This window comes from Lactuca saligna, chromosome 9, assembly GCF_052625555.1.
Source record: "Lactuca saligna cultivar CGN05327 chromosome 9, ASM5262555v1, whole genome shotgun sequence".
In the NCBI taxonomy this organism is placed as follows: domain Eukaryota; kingdom Viridiplantae; phylum Streptophyta; class Magnoliopsida; order Asterales; family Asteraceae; genus Lactuca; species Lactuca saligna.
Genome location: NC_136425.1, coordinates 160845279 through 160864667, shown reverse-complemented (window position 1 = coordinate 160864667; position 19389 = coordinate 160845279). Strand labels below are relative to the sequence as shown.

Here is a 19389-nt window from a genome sequence, read left to right as displayed (position 1 = left end):
AGTTAGGACCAGAGGGTCCACAGAGTTAGGGCCAGAGGGCCCACAAAGTTATAACCACGAGTAGCTATTATGTGTTATATATGGTATTTTGGGGAACTAACTAAGCATTTATGCTTACAGTGTTGTGTTATGTGTTTCAGGTACCAGTGAGGATCGCGGGAAGGCACCGACATGATCATTACACACATGAGGAGTTTTTTTTATTTATGATCTTGGGTTGTGTTTCTATGGATTGATATGTGATACAATGAGATTTTTATAATATTTATGAATGAAAGTATGTTTTTAAAAATGAGAAAAATAGTTTGAAAAATTTCGGTGTTACAATATAATAGAAAACAATCCTAGGCTTTGATACCACCGATGGGTTTTGAGCACTCTAACAACCTTAAGGTACACATACAACCCTAAATGTTTTGGATCTATGTTTTCACTAATTATACATGCAATTTAATTTTCTAAAGCATTATCCTAACTAGCATACAAAACATGGATACTTGTATAACAAAACTGGTTAGATGACATACCTTTCTTGTTGCTTGTTAACTTGGAGATTTAAGAGCCTAGTACGAATAATGTGAATGCCTCAAATGGAACCACAAATCACCACCAACAATGAAGGACTTGAGTGAAAGTAACTTGCACACAAAAGCGGCACTGCTCTTCCAAGGATCACTGGTGTGACAATCCAAAAACTTTCTGTCACTGTATCCCATTTCTATCAATAAAACCGTTGTATTTCAATTTTTCCGTTAACTTATGGATTAAGTTAATTAAATTGAGACTTTTATTATGACTTCATGAGTGTCCAAACACATTAGAAACACATGAAAACACCCTCAATATTCTTTCTAAAAAGTTTTTAATTCACGACCACATCGGGTTACAAACACTCAATCGGGTACGATCATAAGCCTCGTTTAACGTTGGTATCGGGTAGATTTCCACCGGGCCTCAAAATCAAGACCTATATAAGGGTGATTAGACTTCATTTAAAGCTTTTTCACACTCTCTCTCTACTCTCTCTCTCTACAATCCAAGTTTTGATCCAAAATCACCCATTTCAAGCTTCAAATTGGTAAGTAATCTATCCTAGCTTATAGTTTAGCTTGTTTAGCCTTCAAATCCGGGTTTAAATTATCCAAATGTGCCAAATTCATGTGTTTATGGCCCAGGAACAGCCCCAAACCGCAAACACCCATAAATGGGGTTTTGAAGCCCCAAAACCCTTCCAAATCACTTCTAGTGCTTAGCTATGACTTAGGGATTACATGTACGAACTTAGAACACCTAAAACTTGATATTTGGGGAGTAAACATGAGTTTATGGCCCAATATCATTCTTGGACCGTAAACCCTCCTTCATGGGCCGTAAACATCATTTAAGGTGTTAAAATGCCCCTTAAACACCTCATATGGCTTGGATTGATGCCTAGAACCAACCACCATTGCATTAGGGACCTTAAACTTGAAAGAAACCACCCCCTTAGGATATTACGGCCATAAACCCCCCAATGAATGGTTCCTTGGCCGTAAACTCCTCTAAAGTGGTCAAATGGTGTCCTAACTTCCTTCCATGGCTTGTACATTGGACTAGAATCACTTGTGCTTAACCTATGACCATCAAAACACAAAAGGAAAATGAATATGAGAGTTTACGGCTGTAAACTCCTTGTTTATAGCTGTAAACTCCTTAAAATGCTCCATTTGATGGTTTAATCACTTCCATTACCTTAGAACTCAACCTAGCCTAATTCCACAAGTGTTGTAAGACCTTTAAGCATCTAAGAACACACCACCCATGAGTTTATGGCCGTAAACTCATGGGGATATGGTCATTGGGCCGAAAACTCCCCTAGGAGCTTACTCTTGAAGAGAAAACTCCATATCTAGGCCTTACACCCCCTTAGATGCAACCCGGATCACTCCTTAGACCTGAAATAAAGAGTTTCCGTGTCTCGGAGTGTATTATCTTAATTAATTGGTAGTTCAAAGTCTAATTAGATACAATTATGTATCTCTTCATATTACATAGGAACCTCGCGTGTATTCAAGCCCCAAACTGACACTTAGCATCCTAACCGGCACATTTCTCGTCTGGTGAGTTCATACCCCTACACGTTTTTCAGTGTTTTTCAATGTTTTCAGGGGGAATACAAGCAAAAGTACAAGAATATATTGTATTCAAACTTATTATTTCATGTGAAATGTTTCATATTCCATATGCTTTTAACACTAGAAACCGTATTAACCAACCGTTTAACTTGCAGAGTTAGTTTTCAAACTATTTGTGAAACTCATTATAAAATGTTATATTTTATATTTCACAAATGATTTTCCACATTATTACTGTTAAAAGCATTAATCTCAGAATTTTCTAACGTCCTTGGTAACACTCCCACTAGATACGAGAGTGAAGGACCAATTTCATTAATCTTAAGATTAGAGACACGTCCTTGGTAACACTCCCCCAGATACGAGAGTCTAGGACTACCCCTGTAACCAGAATCTCCTGGAGGGAGAGCGTGACTTGAGGTATAGATCTATACGGGATTGACTACCCCGCACCTGGCTGCTAGCTACAGTCGGACCATCTGGTCCACAAGTGACAAAAGTCATAAAACGATATTGGCCCCGATACGAGCCTTATCTAGTCTATTGTATGGTTATGGAACTAGCAACTTAGATTATGAAAACTTTTCTACTTACTTATTAGTTTATATACATGTTAAAACTAATGTACTTTTCAAGGATAACCAGGCTTTCAGAATACTTATCTTAACACTGCAAGTATGGTAGATACTTGTACACTGCATTCCGAATCGATAACCAATCACAAACTTTTAAGGAAAATAAGGGTTTTTCCTGGGATAACTGAACTGTTCTTAACCAGATTATGTAACAAATGGATAACTGAACTTTCTTATAAGAAAATATGGGATTTTCTTGGATAACAACTTTTTCAGAAAACCAAAGGAAACTTGCTCTTTTATAGAAACAAACCGCTTATGAACTCACCAGCTTTATGCTGATATTTCTAAAACTACTTGTATTCTCAGGTCCTCGTTAGACAGGTATCATGCGGTCTTTTGGAGAAGACGGAGTATTTTAGCAGTCTCGTCTTTATTTTTGTTCATTTTGGATGTATATATATAATCATGTATAACTTTGTTTTCAAACAAATGTAAATATTTCTATGTAATGTAATGTTTGTGTTTACTATGCTTACTATGTACATTGGTTGTGATACTTTACATGATGTCCTCCAACCCGGAACGTTTCGGCCTTCGGTTTCGGGGTGTGACAACTGGTGGCCGATTTCATGAGCTAAGGGGTTTCTTATATTGTGTGTCATGATTAGGGTTACATCCATGCAAACCCTAATGCCCATGACCTTTCACATTACTTAGGATCCATGGGTTAAAACCTCATTGGACTACCATATTAGTTTAGCCCATCCTAAATAACCATTGGCCCACACTATAAGAATCCATGATTTAATTAGTCTCTTTTGATCACTAAATTAATTCCAAATTAATTATTTATTAATACTAATTAAATAATATGACTTCATATTAATATAATATACTTATAATATATTAATAAATCATAAGTAAACTCTTTCTCCAACGTCCATCCTATCAAATTCTTCTGGTGAAATGAAACTCAAATGGACCATGCAAAATCGGGTCAAGTACATACCAATTATAGTTATGAACTTAGACACCTTATCCAACAAGTCGCAGTTAGGTGATTCAACTCGTCATGTTCTATCGTGTTAGAATCCGGGAAAATCGACTTAACTAGCCGAGTTCCTCTATGGACTCATCGAGCTCCTTAGTATGTTTGGGTCATCTTAAAGGATTAAGCCCCTACTCTTCAGATCTAAGCTTCTTATTTCTCATGCACACAGAAAATGTCCTTTTAAGGGTAAAGTTTCCAACTTTACCCATTAATACCCCCATTTGACGTGTTTAGCTCAAACCCTAAATCTTTAGGACTTAGATCTTGATCTACAAGCCATCCATACTACAAACTAAAATATATAAATAAAGATCTAGGCCTTAGACATCATTTGAACACATAAAGTTTATGCCTTTTCCTCTATGCATGGCCTTTTGGGTCTTAAAAGGCCAAAATGACATCTTAGAGTTTGTATGGGGGCTCTAATGGCATAAAATTTGCACATTTATGCCATAACAACCCTTTAAGGTCCTAGATCTAGAAGAATATCCACTTGGGTCATCCATTTCCCAAAAGCTAACATTATTGGACCTTAATCCCATAAAAAGGTGAAATAGAGAGATCTAAGGTACCATTGAGGAAGTTTGAGACTTGCTTACCCAAAAATGCTGCAAATGAAGTGTAGTTTCTAGATCTACTCTCTTCCTCTAGAGCCCTTTAGCATCCTCTTCTTCCACAGGCTTCAAAAGCACAAGTTTTCTCTCAAAAAGGTCTCACAAGCTCACATAAGGCTCTAGGGTTTCGTAGCTAGGGTTTTGGGACTTGGAGGCTGTAAATGAGGCTGGAATAAGGGGATTAAGATGCTTAAATGTGGTGCAAACTCTAAAAATTAGGGTTTCCTTACACAGTGCCAACTCGTCGAGTTGGGTCCTCCAACTCGTCGAGTAGGTCCTAAAAGTCATGCGGGTTGACTACCCACTACACGACGAGTTGGAGCCACCAATTCATCGAGTAGGTCTCATGAATCATTTACTAACTTTTAACATTTCATATCCGGAAGTCGAGATGTTACAATTCTCCCCCACTTATCTCATACTTCGTCCTCAAAGTCTGATATGGTCACCTACTCTGGAAACTCTTCACGTGTCATGCATGCGGCTTCCCTCCTATTTACTCTAAACTGGATGATGCTTCCCATAAGTACTAGCACCCGCTATCCTGAGTGTACCACCATCATCCTATGCAATTAATGGCCTTTCCAAGGCAACTGAACCCAACTAACAAAACCCTCTTCTTACTCGAGGAAAGATAAGTCCTCACTGCCATATAGAGAACTACTTTTGTCCTTCCGAGATCTAAAGTATGAGATGCTCTTTCTCCCTGGTAGACTATCTATGCTCTAAAGATTATCCTGCCATAACCTCCTCGAATAACTTGTTCAACCATAAAAACCTTCCACCCTGATTATCTTGATGCGACCATCAGAAACAAGATCTGTTTCCATAACCAACTATATAATGCCTATACTTGACAAAAGGCTCAGATAATCCTTCGAGTAGAAGATTCATCCCTAAAATAGTTAGACTCAGACAAAATCTGTGCAATAGGTTCAAATCAATTACTCTGAGATTTTTCAATACCGCTGCAAGTGACTTATTATTTCCGATCAGCAAGCTACCCCACACACACAAGTATTCTCACATCACAATTTTTGTCCGAACATTTTGCTATCTCTTATCCACTGACCGACTGAGCCGAGACATCCCATGTCCCGACTTATCTATTAACTAACTAGAGTATCGGATTCCTGCCTGGTTGCTAAGCCAATGAACACCCCCTTAGTCACTCCCAGCGAATTCCAAAGAAAACTTCGGCTATCTAAATTATTCTATCCATATTGTCACTCTGGCTCTATAAATCCTGGGATCCCCGATCCCCTACCCTGACCCAAAGGTCTCTACCAGGTCCCACCTATATTGCTATAAGCACACGGGTCTCACCCAAACTATATCTCAGAGCAGCCTTTCCCACGGGTCTCACCTATCTAAGGTTACACATGCCCAACTTTGCCTCGAATCCCATCGACCTATCCTTTCCTGATTCTGATTCTACTATGGCCTTTCCATAATTCTACAATCTGACCCACTCGGGCCTAGCTCATCTGACTAAATCTGTGAGCACTACGGTTTAACCTGTAGTCTAACAAAACTTTCTTACACTGTCTCCCCACGTGAAAATGCTACGGCTGCTCTACAGTCGTACTAAAATTTCCATGATATCTGGTTGCTGGTGAATGTTGCGGCTATCTTGCAATCTGAAAACACTTCCCACGTTGGCTCAACCGTTGACCTTGGTCTTACTGCTGATCACCAATCTGTAAACATCCAAAGTCAGGCACTCACGTGGACTGGAATCATGTCCGAACTCGTGCCCTGACGAGCATTCTCAATCTGATTCCTAAACACTAGCTATCGATCATTGAGAACACACAAACCCATCATTGGAAGTTTCCCAAACTCCCAACTCACACACTTCTCAATCCCAACAACCACTTGGGCCGCCTTCCTCCCCTGATGGGAATGCGAACCATCCCTAGTTTCGCATCTATTCTATTCCATGATACCTGAACGATTGTCCCCCACTTTGATTCAGCTAACATCTTACAACACACATGGATGGAAGGATTCCCAATCCTTCCTACCATCTAATGATCAATCTGCTGGAAACTAATGCTTACCTTTGTTAGTGTTCTAAAACCAACCAGCACTAAAACTATACCACTCCTAAAGACTAATGGAACACCTCCCGAGTTCCAATCAGACTTGCTACAATCACTGCATCCCAAGCACATACTATATAAAAAGATGATATCGAACCACTACCCTAGGTCTCATGGTATGCAGATGACATATAACCCACACATAAGAAGAAAATATAATCCTGAGGTACACTTACTCATACTGATGCAAGAAAATAGCAATAAAATCATAAACAAAGACTGATATGAAAGTAAAAGATGTACCTGCAACATCGGAAGCCGCTCGTGCCTCTAGTGTAGACATCTGGAAATCCCTACTCTTCACCACAGGGGCCTTTGCTCGGCCCTGACGAACGTCGGTGATCATCAGATTTGTAGGGGACCAAGCATGCAAATTACTCCAAACCATAGGGATCATTCGTGTAATTTACTCTTGATGTAAATATGAAAAGTCGTGGGCATATTCACATTCTAATGAAATTAAAAGGCATGTGGACCTTTTCCCATTAAATTAAATTAAATTAAAAGGCAACCTACTTTTAACTAGGGTGAGCATGGTGTACTTGTAGAGTCAAACCAAACTGCAATGTAACAATCAGTTCCTGGTATGTAATTCAAGTTATGAATTATGTACTTTTAACTAGGGTGAGCATGGTGTACTTGTAGAGTCCCCTAACTCGTCGAGTAAGGATGGATTTAGACACAGGTAGATGAGTCTACTAGACGAGTAGAGTTGTCTGAGTGAAACCCTAATTTTAGGGTTTGACACCCTATTTAAGGATCTTAACACCTTCTTGCAGCCACCCTCATCGCCTCCCATAGTCCAGAAAACCCTAAATTGTGATCTCGAGCATTGTGAGTGTGTGTGAGTGAAAAATAGGTGATTTCTTGGTGTTTGGTTGAAGGAGGAAAAGCTAGAAGTACTTGGTTGAAGGAAGGAGCTTTGGATCCATAATTCATTCATCTACTAGATCCCTTCATGGATCCATTTAGAGCTTTTAGGAGCATATTTTGGAACCACTCATGGATGCAAGCATGTTTTAGGGTAGAATAGACCGTCAGCCCACTATTAGGAGTTACAGTAGAGATGATTGTCTTTGTGGTAATTATCTGTATGTCACTATCTGTTGCGTTATGTGCTATTATATTGTTGTTATGTCATATGAGATAGGAGGGGTAGAATAGACCCCAATATCGGCCGATAGGGCCAAAGGGGTATGCCAGCACCTAGATAGGCTAGCCAGTATATGATTATTTTTTTATGCACTAGGATGCTATGTGGTTGAGTAGGGGTGGAATAGTCCCTGGTAACGATCAAAAGGGCCGAAGGGGTAGGCCAGCACCCTAATATGCTAGGCAAGTTACCGTTCGACAAGGTCGAAAGGGTCGGCCAACACCATGATATTCAAGGAAAGTTACCGGTCGACAGGGCCGAAGGGGTAGGCCATCACCCTGATATGCTAGGCAAGTTACCGGTTGAAAGAGACCGAAGGGGTAGCTACTACCCGGTTATGTATATGTTATGTATGGTATGTGGTATGACGGGGGAACTCACTAAGCTTCATGCTTACGATTTACAATTTTTGTTTTAGGTCCTTCTTCTCCTAGGGGAAAGGAGTCAGCACGATTGCAGCATATCACACACACATGATTTTCCGCATATGATATTTTCAGGAATTGTACTATGTCTTTATTACTATTTTATGATATGGTTTGAGACGTATGATCTATGGTTTTATGAAACGGAATAACTCAATAGTGCTTTCTATAAATTGTTTTACAAATTGTTATATTAAGAAGGAAATTTGTGGTCTAGATTTTTGGGATGTTACAAGTCGGTATTAGAGCCTTGGTTTTAAGGATTTGGACACACCTTTGGGGGTGTCTGGACTCAAATCGAGGGTTGGAAAGATTTTTACAAAGAAAATAGTTTTTCTAAAATTTAAAATAAAGATTTTGAGAATGAACAAGGTGTGTGATGTGTGCAATCGGCTGAGCTCAAGTAAGTGTTCCCCAAGATACCCATACAAGTTTATTATGATATATGATTATGAGAACTGCATGCTAGATTAGGGTTGAGGATCTAGGAAGGATGCCTTATATGCCTGCTATATGTATGGGAACTACATGCTAGATTAGGGCTAAGGATCTAGGAAGATGCCTTGTGTGCCTCCTTTATGTGCTTATTGAACTTTATGCTAGAACTGATTAGTCATGTATAAGATGGCCTGAATAGGGTGTGTTTGGTTGGGTCACCGATGCCCGAATGTTACTTCCTTTGTGCTTTTAGGAGTTCTAGTTATCGTTAGCTAACTAGTAAACGAATATTTTAAGTTACATATTGTGATGAATAAATAATTTCAGAAGGTTAGGTCTAACCCTATCTCGCAGCTCTTGTTTGAGTCCAACCGTTGTAGGGTAGGACCTCTCATTCGAAGAATTATCTAGTCTTAGTGATATGTAATGATATTTGCGAGTTAGTTAGGTAAAGGTAGCGGGGATTTCTTATGCAGTTGATGATGGAGAGTAGGATGGAGAATTACCCTAGGATAAGCCTAGGATGAGATTAGAGCAGTGAGCAGTTGTGGTAGAAAGGACCTGGTGAAGTCAAGGTAATCCTTGAGGAAAGTACCGATAGATGTGGAATGTAGTATGGGCACGTATTACTAAAAGCAGAGGATCCGTACCCGAGTCAAGGAGGGCTGAGATAAAACCAAGTAACTTGTACAGTGTGTGATACCTATTGAGGTTATGTATGACCCTAATGATTATGTATTTTGTTTCAGAATGGTGGTGACACATCACGGAGCATGAGGTTCAGGGTCTGGGTTAGGATCAGGTTCAGGTTCGGGTGCAGGTTCTGAGCCAGTTAATGACGAACTATGCGAGTTCATCGCGTCTGAGATCACGAGAGGCATATTTGAGGCGACCCCAGTGATTTTCAGGTCGATCAAGGAAGGGATCATTGAGCAGATAGAGGAGCATCTCATGGAGTTCAGGAGCGACATGTCATTTGGCCAGTCAGGGACATGCACATTCTCCTTCAAAGACTTCAGGGAATGTGGTGCTCCAGACTTCCATGGGGTGAAGGACCCCATTGTTGCCAGGAGATGGATTGCAGACATTGAGTCTGCTTAGTTAACGTGCTTCTACCCTAAGGGGTCGATGGTCCGTTATGTTGCAGGTTGTTTGAGGGACCGAGCTCGAGATTGGTGGGAGGCGGTTACTGATTCCTTGGGAGCCCCATCCATTGAGGCTATGATCTGGTAAGACTTTGTGACTAGGTTTAGGGATGAATTCGTGCCAGTTGTGGATATTTAATAGCTGACCAAGGAGTGTCTTGACATGAGACAGACGACGGAGTCAGTAACGAAGATTACCGCCAAGTTCAAGAAGAAGGCATTATTGGTACCTCAATACACTGGTGATGAGGAGATGAGGAAGACCCGGTACTATCATATGTTGAGAGCTGGCATCGGAAAAATGTCAGCTACTCAGCATGCCCAACTTTGGAGGACACGATAGCCAGGGAGAGAGAGACATGGATATTGACATTAAGCACATCTGGAAGAGGAAGGCGGAGGCTGGGCAAGTTACTGGGGTTTCGAGGAAGAAATCCAAGGGATCCGACACTAGGTCCAAGGGCCAGCAGGGATGGAGCCACTGTGGGAAATGCGGCAACACCCATGAGGGAGTTTATAGACTAGGATCATCGGTCTGCTATAAGTGCGGAAAGCTCGAGAGCTTTGGTCGGGATTGTACTGCCCCTACCACCACCCTTCAGACGTCAGACCTAATTTGCTACTATTGCAATCAAAAGGGCCACAAAAGGCCAACTGTCGAGGTTGACATCAGGAGCGCCAATGGCGATGCCAACTCCTGCGACCCTGCAGATCACGGATGGCCGATAGGGCAAGACAAATGCTCTAGTGGTGAGGAGTTGAGCCTTCCAACTGGCCATTGAGGAGGTGCGTGCCGCACCAGATGTGGTGACGGGTATTTTTTCTTCTCCTTAACTATTGTTATATGTCGTTTATGATATTTATGTGCTATGTTTTATGTGTTGTTTAGGATCGCTCCATCTGAATGGTATCCCAGTTCAGGTGTTATGCAATTCGGGGGCTACCCGGTCATTTGTCTCCCTTGCACTTAGCAATAGGTTTTCTGAGTCTTCGGGGTGTTGGATTGTCCTCTAGAGGTCGAGATTGTTGACGACTGATCTGTCTGAGCACCAGAGGTTTTCAGAGATTGCGTTTTGAGGTTGTATGGTGAGTGTTATCTTGTAGACTTAGTTCCCATTTCGTTGCGTGGGAACAAGCTTATCATCGGAATGGATTGGATGAGACCTAATGGGGCAATGATTGACTGTGCTCAGCAGTTGGTACGTGTCAGGACCCCGAGTGGTGGAGAGCTGGTTATTCAGGGCGATAGGCTGCAACATGGACCAGCTATGTGTTCATCAGCGAGGGCTAGGCGCTACCTTTAGCAGGGTTGTGCAGGATATATCGCGTACGTTATGGATACCCGGGAGGCGGGTAAGGTGACTGTGAGTGATGTACCAGTTGTGCGAGAGTACCTGAATGTATTCCTAGAGGAGCTTCCTGGGTTACCTCCGGAGAGACAGGTGGATTTCAAAATTGACTTAATCCCGGATGTGGCTCCAATAGCCAAGGCACCATATCAGTTGGCTCCTCCTAAGATGCAGGAGTTGTTAGACAAGGGATTCATTAGACCGAGCAGTTTGCCTTGGGGAGCCCCGATCCTATTTGTGAAGAAGAAGGGTAGGTCACATCGGATATGTATAGACTATCGGGAGCTGAACAAGGTAACAGTGAAGAACCGTTACCCACTCCCGAGTATTGATGATCTCTTCGACCAGCTACAGGGGGCAACTTGGTTTTCCAAGATAGATCTGCATTCAAGCTACCATCAAATGAGGGTCAGAGACAAGGATGTACAGAAGACTGATTTTCGAAATCGCTATGGCCACTACGAGTTCGTGGCGATGCCATGTGGGTCACCAATGCTCCTGTCACATTCATGGATCTCATGAACTGTGTATGCAGACCAATGTTGGATCGATCTATGATAGTCTTTGTCGATGACATATTGGTTTACTCCAAGATGCAGGAGCAACATGAGGAGCACTTGCGAGAGGTGTTGGATACCCTGAGAAGGGAGAGCTTGTATGCCAAGTTCTCCAAATGCAATTTTTGGATGTGCGAGGTGCAGTTTCTAGGGCGCCTTGTTAACCAAAACGGGATATTGGTCGACCCGGCCAAAATAGAGGTCGTCATGAGATGGGAGGTTCTGAAGTCTCCATCTGAGATTCAGAGTTTTCTTGGGTTAACAGGCTATTACCGGAGATTCATTCAGGACTTCTTCATGATAGCAGTACCCTTGACCCGACTGACGAAGAAGGCCATTGTCTTTCGTTAGGGGCCTGAGCAGCAGGCAGCGTTTGATACATTGAGACAGAGGTTGTGTGAGGCGCCGATTTTAGACCTGCTAGAGGGCGTGGAGGATTTCATATTATATTGCGATGTGTCCATCTCAGGTTTGGGCGCAGTATTGATGCAGAGGGGGCACGTCATTGCCTACACTTCGAGGCAGTTGAAGCCTCACGAGGAGAACTACCCAACGCATGACTTGGAGTTGGGGGCGGTTTTTTTCGCCCTCAAGATTTGGTGACACTACCTCTATGTTGTGGTCGATGCACTCAGCCACAAGGCATTCGCGGCCCTGAAAAGAGACATTTGTCTAAGGATGACAGTGGTGACTCCACTTCTGGAGAATATTAGAGAGTTCCAGCAGGAGGCTGTAAAGGAGGAACATCGGAAGAGTGAGCCTATTGTGGGTCAGATTTACTCCTTCGACTATGATAGCTACGGGATGTTGACACTCCAGCGCAGAGTGTGGGTTCCGTATACAGGCGGTGTGTGCCAGATCCTGATAGGGGAGGCGCACAAGTCCTGATTTTTCATCCATCCTCCGGAGACGAAGATGTATAGAGATCTTCGTCTTGATTACTGGTGGCCCTGCATGAAGCGGGATGTAGCCTGTTTTGTAGAGAGGTGCCTGACATGTAGGAAGGTCAAGACCAAGCACCAGAGGCCTCACGGCAAGACGGAGTGCCAGTTTTTGTGATTTATGATCGAGATGTGCGATTTACTTCCAAATTCTAGAAGAAATTTCATGACGAGTTGGGTAATCGTCTGCACTTTAGCATGGACTTCCACTCGCAGATAGATGGTCAAAGTGAGCGGACCATTCAGACTCTAGAGGATATGTTGCAGGTGTGCGTTCTCGACTTCGGTGGTAGCTGGGATACCTACCTTCCCTTGGCAGATTTTTCCTACAATAATACTTACCACGCGATTATCGACCATCCTCCCTTCGAGATGTTATACGGGAGGAAGTGCAGAACCCCGATATGTTGGGGTGAGGTTGGGCAGAGGGTCGTGGGAAGTACCAAAGTGGTACTGAAGACGACTGAGAAGATACAGGAGATCAGGAGCAGGCTTCAGACTGCTCAGAGTCAGCAAAAGAGCTACGTCGACTGACACTGATTAAACCTGGAGTTCCACGTCAGGGATATGGTTCTCCTGAAGGTGTCACCTTGGAAAGGTGTCATCCGATTCAGGAAGTGGGGTAAGTTGAGCCCCAGAACATTGGTCCTTTCAGGGTTGCAGCCCGAGTGGGCAAGGTGGCATATAGGCTGGATATGCCAGTCGAGCTTAGTCAGATCCATAGTACCTTTCATGTCTCCCAGCTACGGAAGTTCCTGGTAAATGACTATGCGGTCGAAGTTCCTGGTACCTTTAGAGGATATTCAGGTGGACGATAGTCTGAACTATATCGATCGACCAGTAACAACCCTCAACAGGAAGATGAAGAATCTGAGGAACAAGAAAGTCGAGTTGGTGAAGGTGCAGTGGCAGTACCGCAAGGGCTCAGAATGGACGTGGGAGCCGAAGTACAAGATGGGGGAGCACTACCACGAGCTATTCCCAAGCACAACAGACTTCGAGAACGAAGGCTAAAATAAGTGGGGGAGATTTGTAACACCCGGTTCCTGGTATATAATTCAAGTTGTGAATTATCCATTTTTGTACTTGGATTCGACTAGTTGGAGGCCCCAAACTCGTTGAGTAGGGATGGATTTGGATGCGAGTGGACGAGCCTACTCGACGGTTTGGGAGCCCTCAACTCGACGAGTAGAGCTATCCGAGTAAAACCCTAATTTTAAGGTTTGATACCCTATTTAAGGATCTTCACACCTTGCAGCCTTCCTCATCACCTCCCATAGTCCAGAAAAACCTAAATCGTGATCTCGAGCATTGTGAGTGTGTGTGTGAGTGAAAAGAGGTGATTTCTTGGTGTTTGCTTGAAGGAGGAAAAGCTAGAAGTACTTGGTTGAAGGAAAGAGCTTTGGATCCAGAAAAAGAACCCCATTTCCAGCTCATTTGAGGTATAAAGTCTATACCTTCTTCATTCATCTACTAGATACCTTCATGGAGCCATCTAGGGCTTTTAGGAGCCTATTTTGGAACCATTCATGGATGCAAGCATGTTTTGGGGTATTGACTTCAGATCTGGAACCTTTGAGGGACTCCATGGCATAAATATGTCAACTTTATGGCCATGGGAGTCCCATGCAACTTGTGAACCTCATGTTAGGGCCTTTTGACTAAATAACTCATGCATGAACGTAAAGTTTGTAACTTTATGTGTTATATCGGCCCTAGGAGGCCAGATCTATGTTTTGGATGCGTTAAGCTCTAATGAAATCGACTGGATAGATTGGGACTTAGGGGGGCTCGACGAGTTGTTCATATAACTCGGTGAGTTGGTTCGTGTTCCCTCAACCTTTTTTGGTATTGAGAAAACTCGTTGAGTCTGGAAGATAACTCAGCGAGTTGGACGTGTTTATGGACTTGAAGATCATAGAACTCGATGAGTTCAAGGATGAACTCAGCGAGTTGTGAGTGAAATGCCTCGACTTGTATGAATAGGAACTCAATGAGTTCATGGAAAAGTCGACGAGTAGGATCGAGACCTCAGAGTTTTATGGACCCAGGGAACTCGACGATTTGATGGACCAACTCGGTGAGTTGAGTCAACCAGAAAGTTGACTTGGACCAAAAGGTTGACTTTGACCCAAGCGTTGACCTTTAACCTTGACCATTGATCAGAGTTGATCCTTAAAGGGTTATGAGTGTGAAAAGGTAATTAAAGGATATTGTTATGTGTAGGAGTTTGAGAGGAGTTGATCCCAGCACCGAGGACAGTTCAGTTACATCACGACATTGAGTTGAGTTACCTTCCGGTAGAAGTGGGTCTAAGGCCACAATGTCGGCCGACTAGTAGGAGTTACAGTAGAGATGATTGTCTTTGTGATAATTATCTGTATGTCACTATCTTTTGCGTTATGTGCTATTATGTTATGTTGTTATGTGATAAGATATATGAGGGGTAGAATAGACCCCAATACCGGTCGATAGGGCTGAATGGGTATGCCAGCACCCAAATAGGCTAGACAGTATATGTTTATATGTTTATACACTAGGATGCTATGTGGTAGAGTAGGGGGTGGAATAGTCCCCGGTACGGTCGAAATGGCCGAAGGGGTAGGCCAGCACCCTGATAAGCTAGGCAAGTTACCTGTCGACAGGGCCGAAGGGGTAGGCCAACACCCTGATATGATAGGTAAGTTACCAGTTGACAGGGCCGAAGGGGTAGACCAGCACCCTAATATGCTAGGTAAGTTACCAGTTGAAAGATACCGAATGGGTAGCTAGTACCCGGTTATGTATGGTATGTGGTATGATGGGGGAACTCACTAAGCTTCGTGCTTACGGTTTAAAGTTTTTGTTCCAGGTCCTTCTTCTTCGATGGGAAAGGAGCCGACACGGTAGCAGCGTATCACACACACATGATTTTCCGCATATGAGATTTCTGGGTATTGTACTCTGATTTTATTACTATTTTATGATATGGTTTGAGACGTATGATCTATGGTTTTATGAAATGGAATAACTTGATAGTGTTTTCTATAAATTGTTTTATAAATTGCTATATCAAGAATAAAAAATTTTGTTTGGATTTTTGGGATGTTACACGCAAGGTGCGGTTTTTTGTCGTACTAAAATTGATGACTGCGGTTTTTTAATGGTTCGGTTTTGCGGTTTAGTTTAAATGGTACGGTTTCGATTTTAAACCAGCCATATTCATTGGTGCGGTTTCTGTTGTAGTGGGTCGAGATTTTTGTAACTCTGCAAATCCACTTCTTGCCTTGGTGTCATTTTTTGAAAATAATTCAACTAATTTTTAACTAAATAGCCAATAGCCAACATATGGACAAAAAAAATAAAAAACAACGTTTTTTTAAACAATCATTTATGATTTTATGCCATATCCTTTTCTAAACAAGTTCCTTTTTATATATACAAATACAAAAGCATTGATAAATAAACAGATTAAATAAGTTTTATAGAAGAAAAAAAAACAATTTATGTCATACAAAATGATAAAACCTATTTATGTATAAAAAAAACTAACAGTGACCTCCATCAAAATTATGCTGTGTGGTTCCACAAACACAATTAAACACACATTTATCTCGTCTAAGTCTAACACAAGAACACGAAGTTAATAAACTGTAATTAAATTAATAAATTGTAAATATTTATCAATGCATATCTATCCTTTTTAATAAATGAAAGTTTTTTTACCACTTGTCAAATTCTCAAAAGTTTTGCCACATGTAATTTTGTGGAAGTTTTAGAATTATTATTTTCCATTTGTCATTTTTTGAGAATTTTCATTTTTTAAAATAAAATTCCATAAAATTCTAACAAGTTTTATAAGGAAATAAAATCATTCTATTAATTTGATAATAAATGATCATAAATGTTTTAAAGAATATTTGATTTCTTTTATAAATGTTCCAAAAGATTACATTATATCATATAAAAGTGTTATTTTATAAAATATTTAATGTTTAAATTTTTATACTAAATTTTTATTTTTAATAAACCCGTGTAATGCACGGGTCTCACACCTAGTATATAAATATTTATTACTCTTTTAGATAATATGCGATATATGATTATGTATATAATATAAATTAGTAATTTATTATTTATGCACCAGTTCGTTTTTGGTGACCAGGTATTTTTTTATAAAAACCGTACCAGATTGATAACTTGGGTTTTTGCAAAAATTAAAACTTTTGTATCAGTTTCGTTTGTTCGGTTGCTGTTTTTTGTTTGTTGGTTCGGTTTCTACTCATTTTTAACGTTTTGTAGTGAATGATGATAAATAAATCACGAAAAATATAAATTAATTAATTAATTAATTAAATACTTAAAAGTTCCATTTCTACTAAAACAACCATTTGGAGGATATATATATATATGCATAGAAATCAAGACTTGTAGTGGGTCGAATATATATATATATGCATAGAAATCAAAACTTGTAGTGGGTCGAGATTTTTGTAAATCTGCAAATCCACTTCTTGCCTTGGTGCCATTTTTTGAAAATAATTCAACTAATTTTTAACTAAATAGCCAATAGCCAACATATGGACAAAAAAAATAAAAAACAACGTTTTCTTAAACAATCATTTATGATTTTATGCCATATCCTTTTCTAAACAAGTTCCTTTTTATATATACAAATACAAAAGCATTGATAAATAAACAGATTAAATAAGTTTTATAGAAGAAAAAAAAAACAATTTATGTCATACAAAATGATAAAACCTATTTATGTATAAAAAAAACTAACAGTGACCTCCATCAAAATTATACTGTGTGGTTCCACAAACACAATTAAACACACATTTATCCCGTCTAAGTCTAACACAAGAACACGAAGTTAATAAACTGTAATTAAATTAATAAACTCTAAATATTTATCAATGCATATCTATATATAAATATTTATTACTCTTTTAGATAATATGCAATATATGATTATGTATATGATATAAATTAGTGATTTATTATTTATGCACCAGTTCGTTTTTGGTGGCCCGGTTTTTTTTATAAAAACCGCACCAGACTGATAACTTCGGTTTTTGCAAAAATTAAAACTTTTGTATCGGTTTCGTTTGTTCGGTTGCGGTTTTTTGTTCGCTGGTTCGGTTTCTACTCATTTTTAACGTTTTATAGTGAATGATGATAAATAAATCACGAAAAATATAAATAAACAAATAAATTGATTAAAGACATAAAAGTTCCATTTCTACTAATTAAAACAACCATTTGGAGGATATATGCATAGAAATCAAGACTTTTAATCAATCAACAAGATTTGAAAGCAAAGCATATGAAAGTGCCACAGCAAGAATCCTGTTGTTTCGAGAAGAACGTTGTGCCTCATCATCTACCACTATCAGATGCCCCTCCCTTCTCACTAAACTCTGCATCAATATATACCCAAACAAACATTCTTTTCAGATTTTTTTTATGATGAACTAGAACTAACTACAACACTGTAGTTTTTAGAAAGGATTTCATTACCTCTATGATAGCTTTAATCTTGGTGACTTCGGCCTTTGCCTCTTCCATGGAGCTCTAGTTGTTCTTCTCATTCTGTTGACCCACATAACACTGCATAGTAATTAGTGATACATGTTTGCAGGCTATTATGATTGTCATCTCTACAACAATCAATAAACAAAACATAACATACCTGATTACTGAAGCTTTTAGAAGTCTTGTTGCTAATTTAACATGGCGAGGATGAACCTGAAATTAAAAAGGTGTTTGTTTGTTTGTTATGCAAAGACCAAGATATGTAAAAAAAAATTGTTTACCTCATCATCGAGGTGACACCTGGCAATTGCCTCTGAAAGTCTGATTAGAGCCTCCAACTGTCTAAGTGTCATGTGATATGCAACTCTACTTCCTGGAGCTGTATCACCTCTACGAAGAGCAACATAAGAATCAACCAAAAATTTTCTTGCTGCTACACTTAGTTGCATTAATAAAATTCACAACATTTTATTTTTTCAAAGAGAGAGAGAGAGAGAGAGAGAGAGAGAGAGAGAGAGAGAGAGAGAGAGAGATCTTTGGCTTTTTAGACTTGGCAACTTGAATGTAACGCTTGAGTTGTTCAGTGGTGAAGGCAGGAGCAACATCATTTTCACGATTTTGATGAACCCTCACAATGTGAGAGGCGATATGGAAATCTGTTGTGTCATCAGGATCATTAATCATCACATACACCAGGTCAAACCTTGAAAGAATGGCTGGAGGAAGCGCAACATTATAATGCAACATTATTAATTCAAATTAATAATTCCATATACAGATTCTACCATTATAATTGGACAAAAAAAATATTAGTAAATTTCTGACCGTTTAGATTTATCATAGCGGCCTCCTGTGGGATTGCTGGCAGCAGCCAAAATTAATGTTCTTGCGTTCAATGTTGCTTGTATTCCTGCTTTTGTGAATAACTTACCAAGAGTGTGAAAACTTGATGAAAACCTCTTGAAAACACACACCAAGTCACGAAAATGGCAAGGGGAATGAGGGAATTTTTCTTGAGCTTGAGAGGAATTATGAGAGAGTTTGAAAGTGGAAGTGTGTGTGTTTGTGGGTGCTCTCGGCCGAGGGTAATAAGAGAAGAGAGAGAGAGAGAGAGAGAGAGAGAGAGAGAGAGAGAGAGAGAGAGAGAGAGAGAGAGAGAATGTTGAGGTGATGTTGCATGGGTGCATGAGATGTGTCTTGATATTTGGTGTATTATAGCATGGAAGTCCACCATGCAACAACGAGGTGGCACTATTGCGCCGGGAATGGACTAGGAAAAAGAAAATGAGACATTTTGGGTCATTCCTTCACTTAGTTTGAAATCATGAGGCCCAAAACAAATATTTTTCGACCTATTGGGCCTTTATGAAGGTTCACGACCCAATGGAGCCCAACTAAAAGG

General features: G+C 40.3%; 1 protein-coding gene across 1 annotated transcript; it reads right to left on the bottom strand.

Annotated features, from left to right (window-relative positions):
- Window positions 1-17667: 17667 nt before the first annotated feature.
- Window positions 17668-19108, bottom strand: LOC145018632 (DNA replication licensing factor MCM6-like). The gene is made up of 5 exons (XM_078976504.1): window positions 18813-19108; window positions 18269-18703; window positions 18145-18200; window positions 17973-18062; window positions 17668-17872 (listed from the first exon to the last, which is right to left on the bottom strand). Exons 2-4 carry the CDS (start codon window positions 18434-18436, stop codon window positions 17975-17977), a joined length of 312 nt encoding a protein of 103 aa, XP_078832630.1. The 5' UTR covers window positions 18437-18703; window positions 18813-19108; the 3' UTR covers window positions 17668-17872; window positions 17973-17974.
- Window positions 19109-19389: the final 281 nt, after the last annotated feature.

What these genes read in the sequence shown, in the direction of transcription:
- LOC145018632 (XM_078976504.1), bottom strand. Translation starts at nt 18,436, where the DNA reads ATGCAACTAAGTGTAGCAGCAAGAAAATTTTTGGTTGATTCTTATGTT. An exon ending in GGTGTCACCTCGATGATGAG is followed by an intron (nt 18,201 to 18,268) that starts GTAAACAATTTT and finishes TTTTAATTTCAG; the next exon opens with GTTCATCCTCGCCATGTTAA. An exon ending in CTAAAAGCTTCAGTAATCAG is followed by an intron (nt 18,063 to 18,144) that starts GTATGTTATGTT and finishes ATTACTATGCAG; the next exon opens with TGTTATGTGGGTCAACAGAA.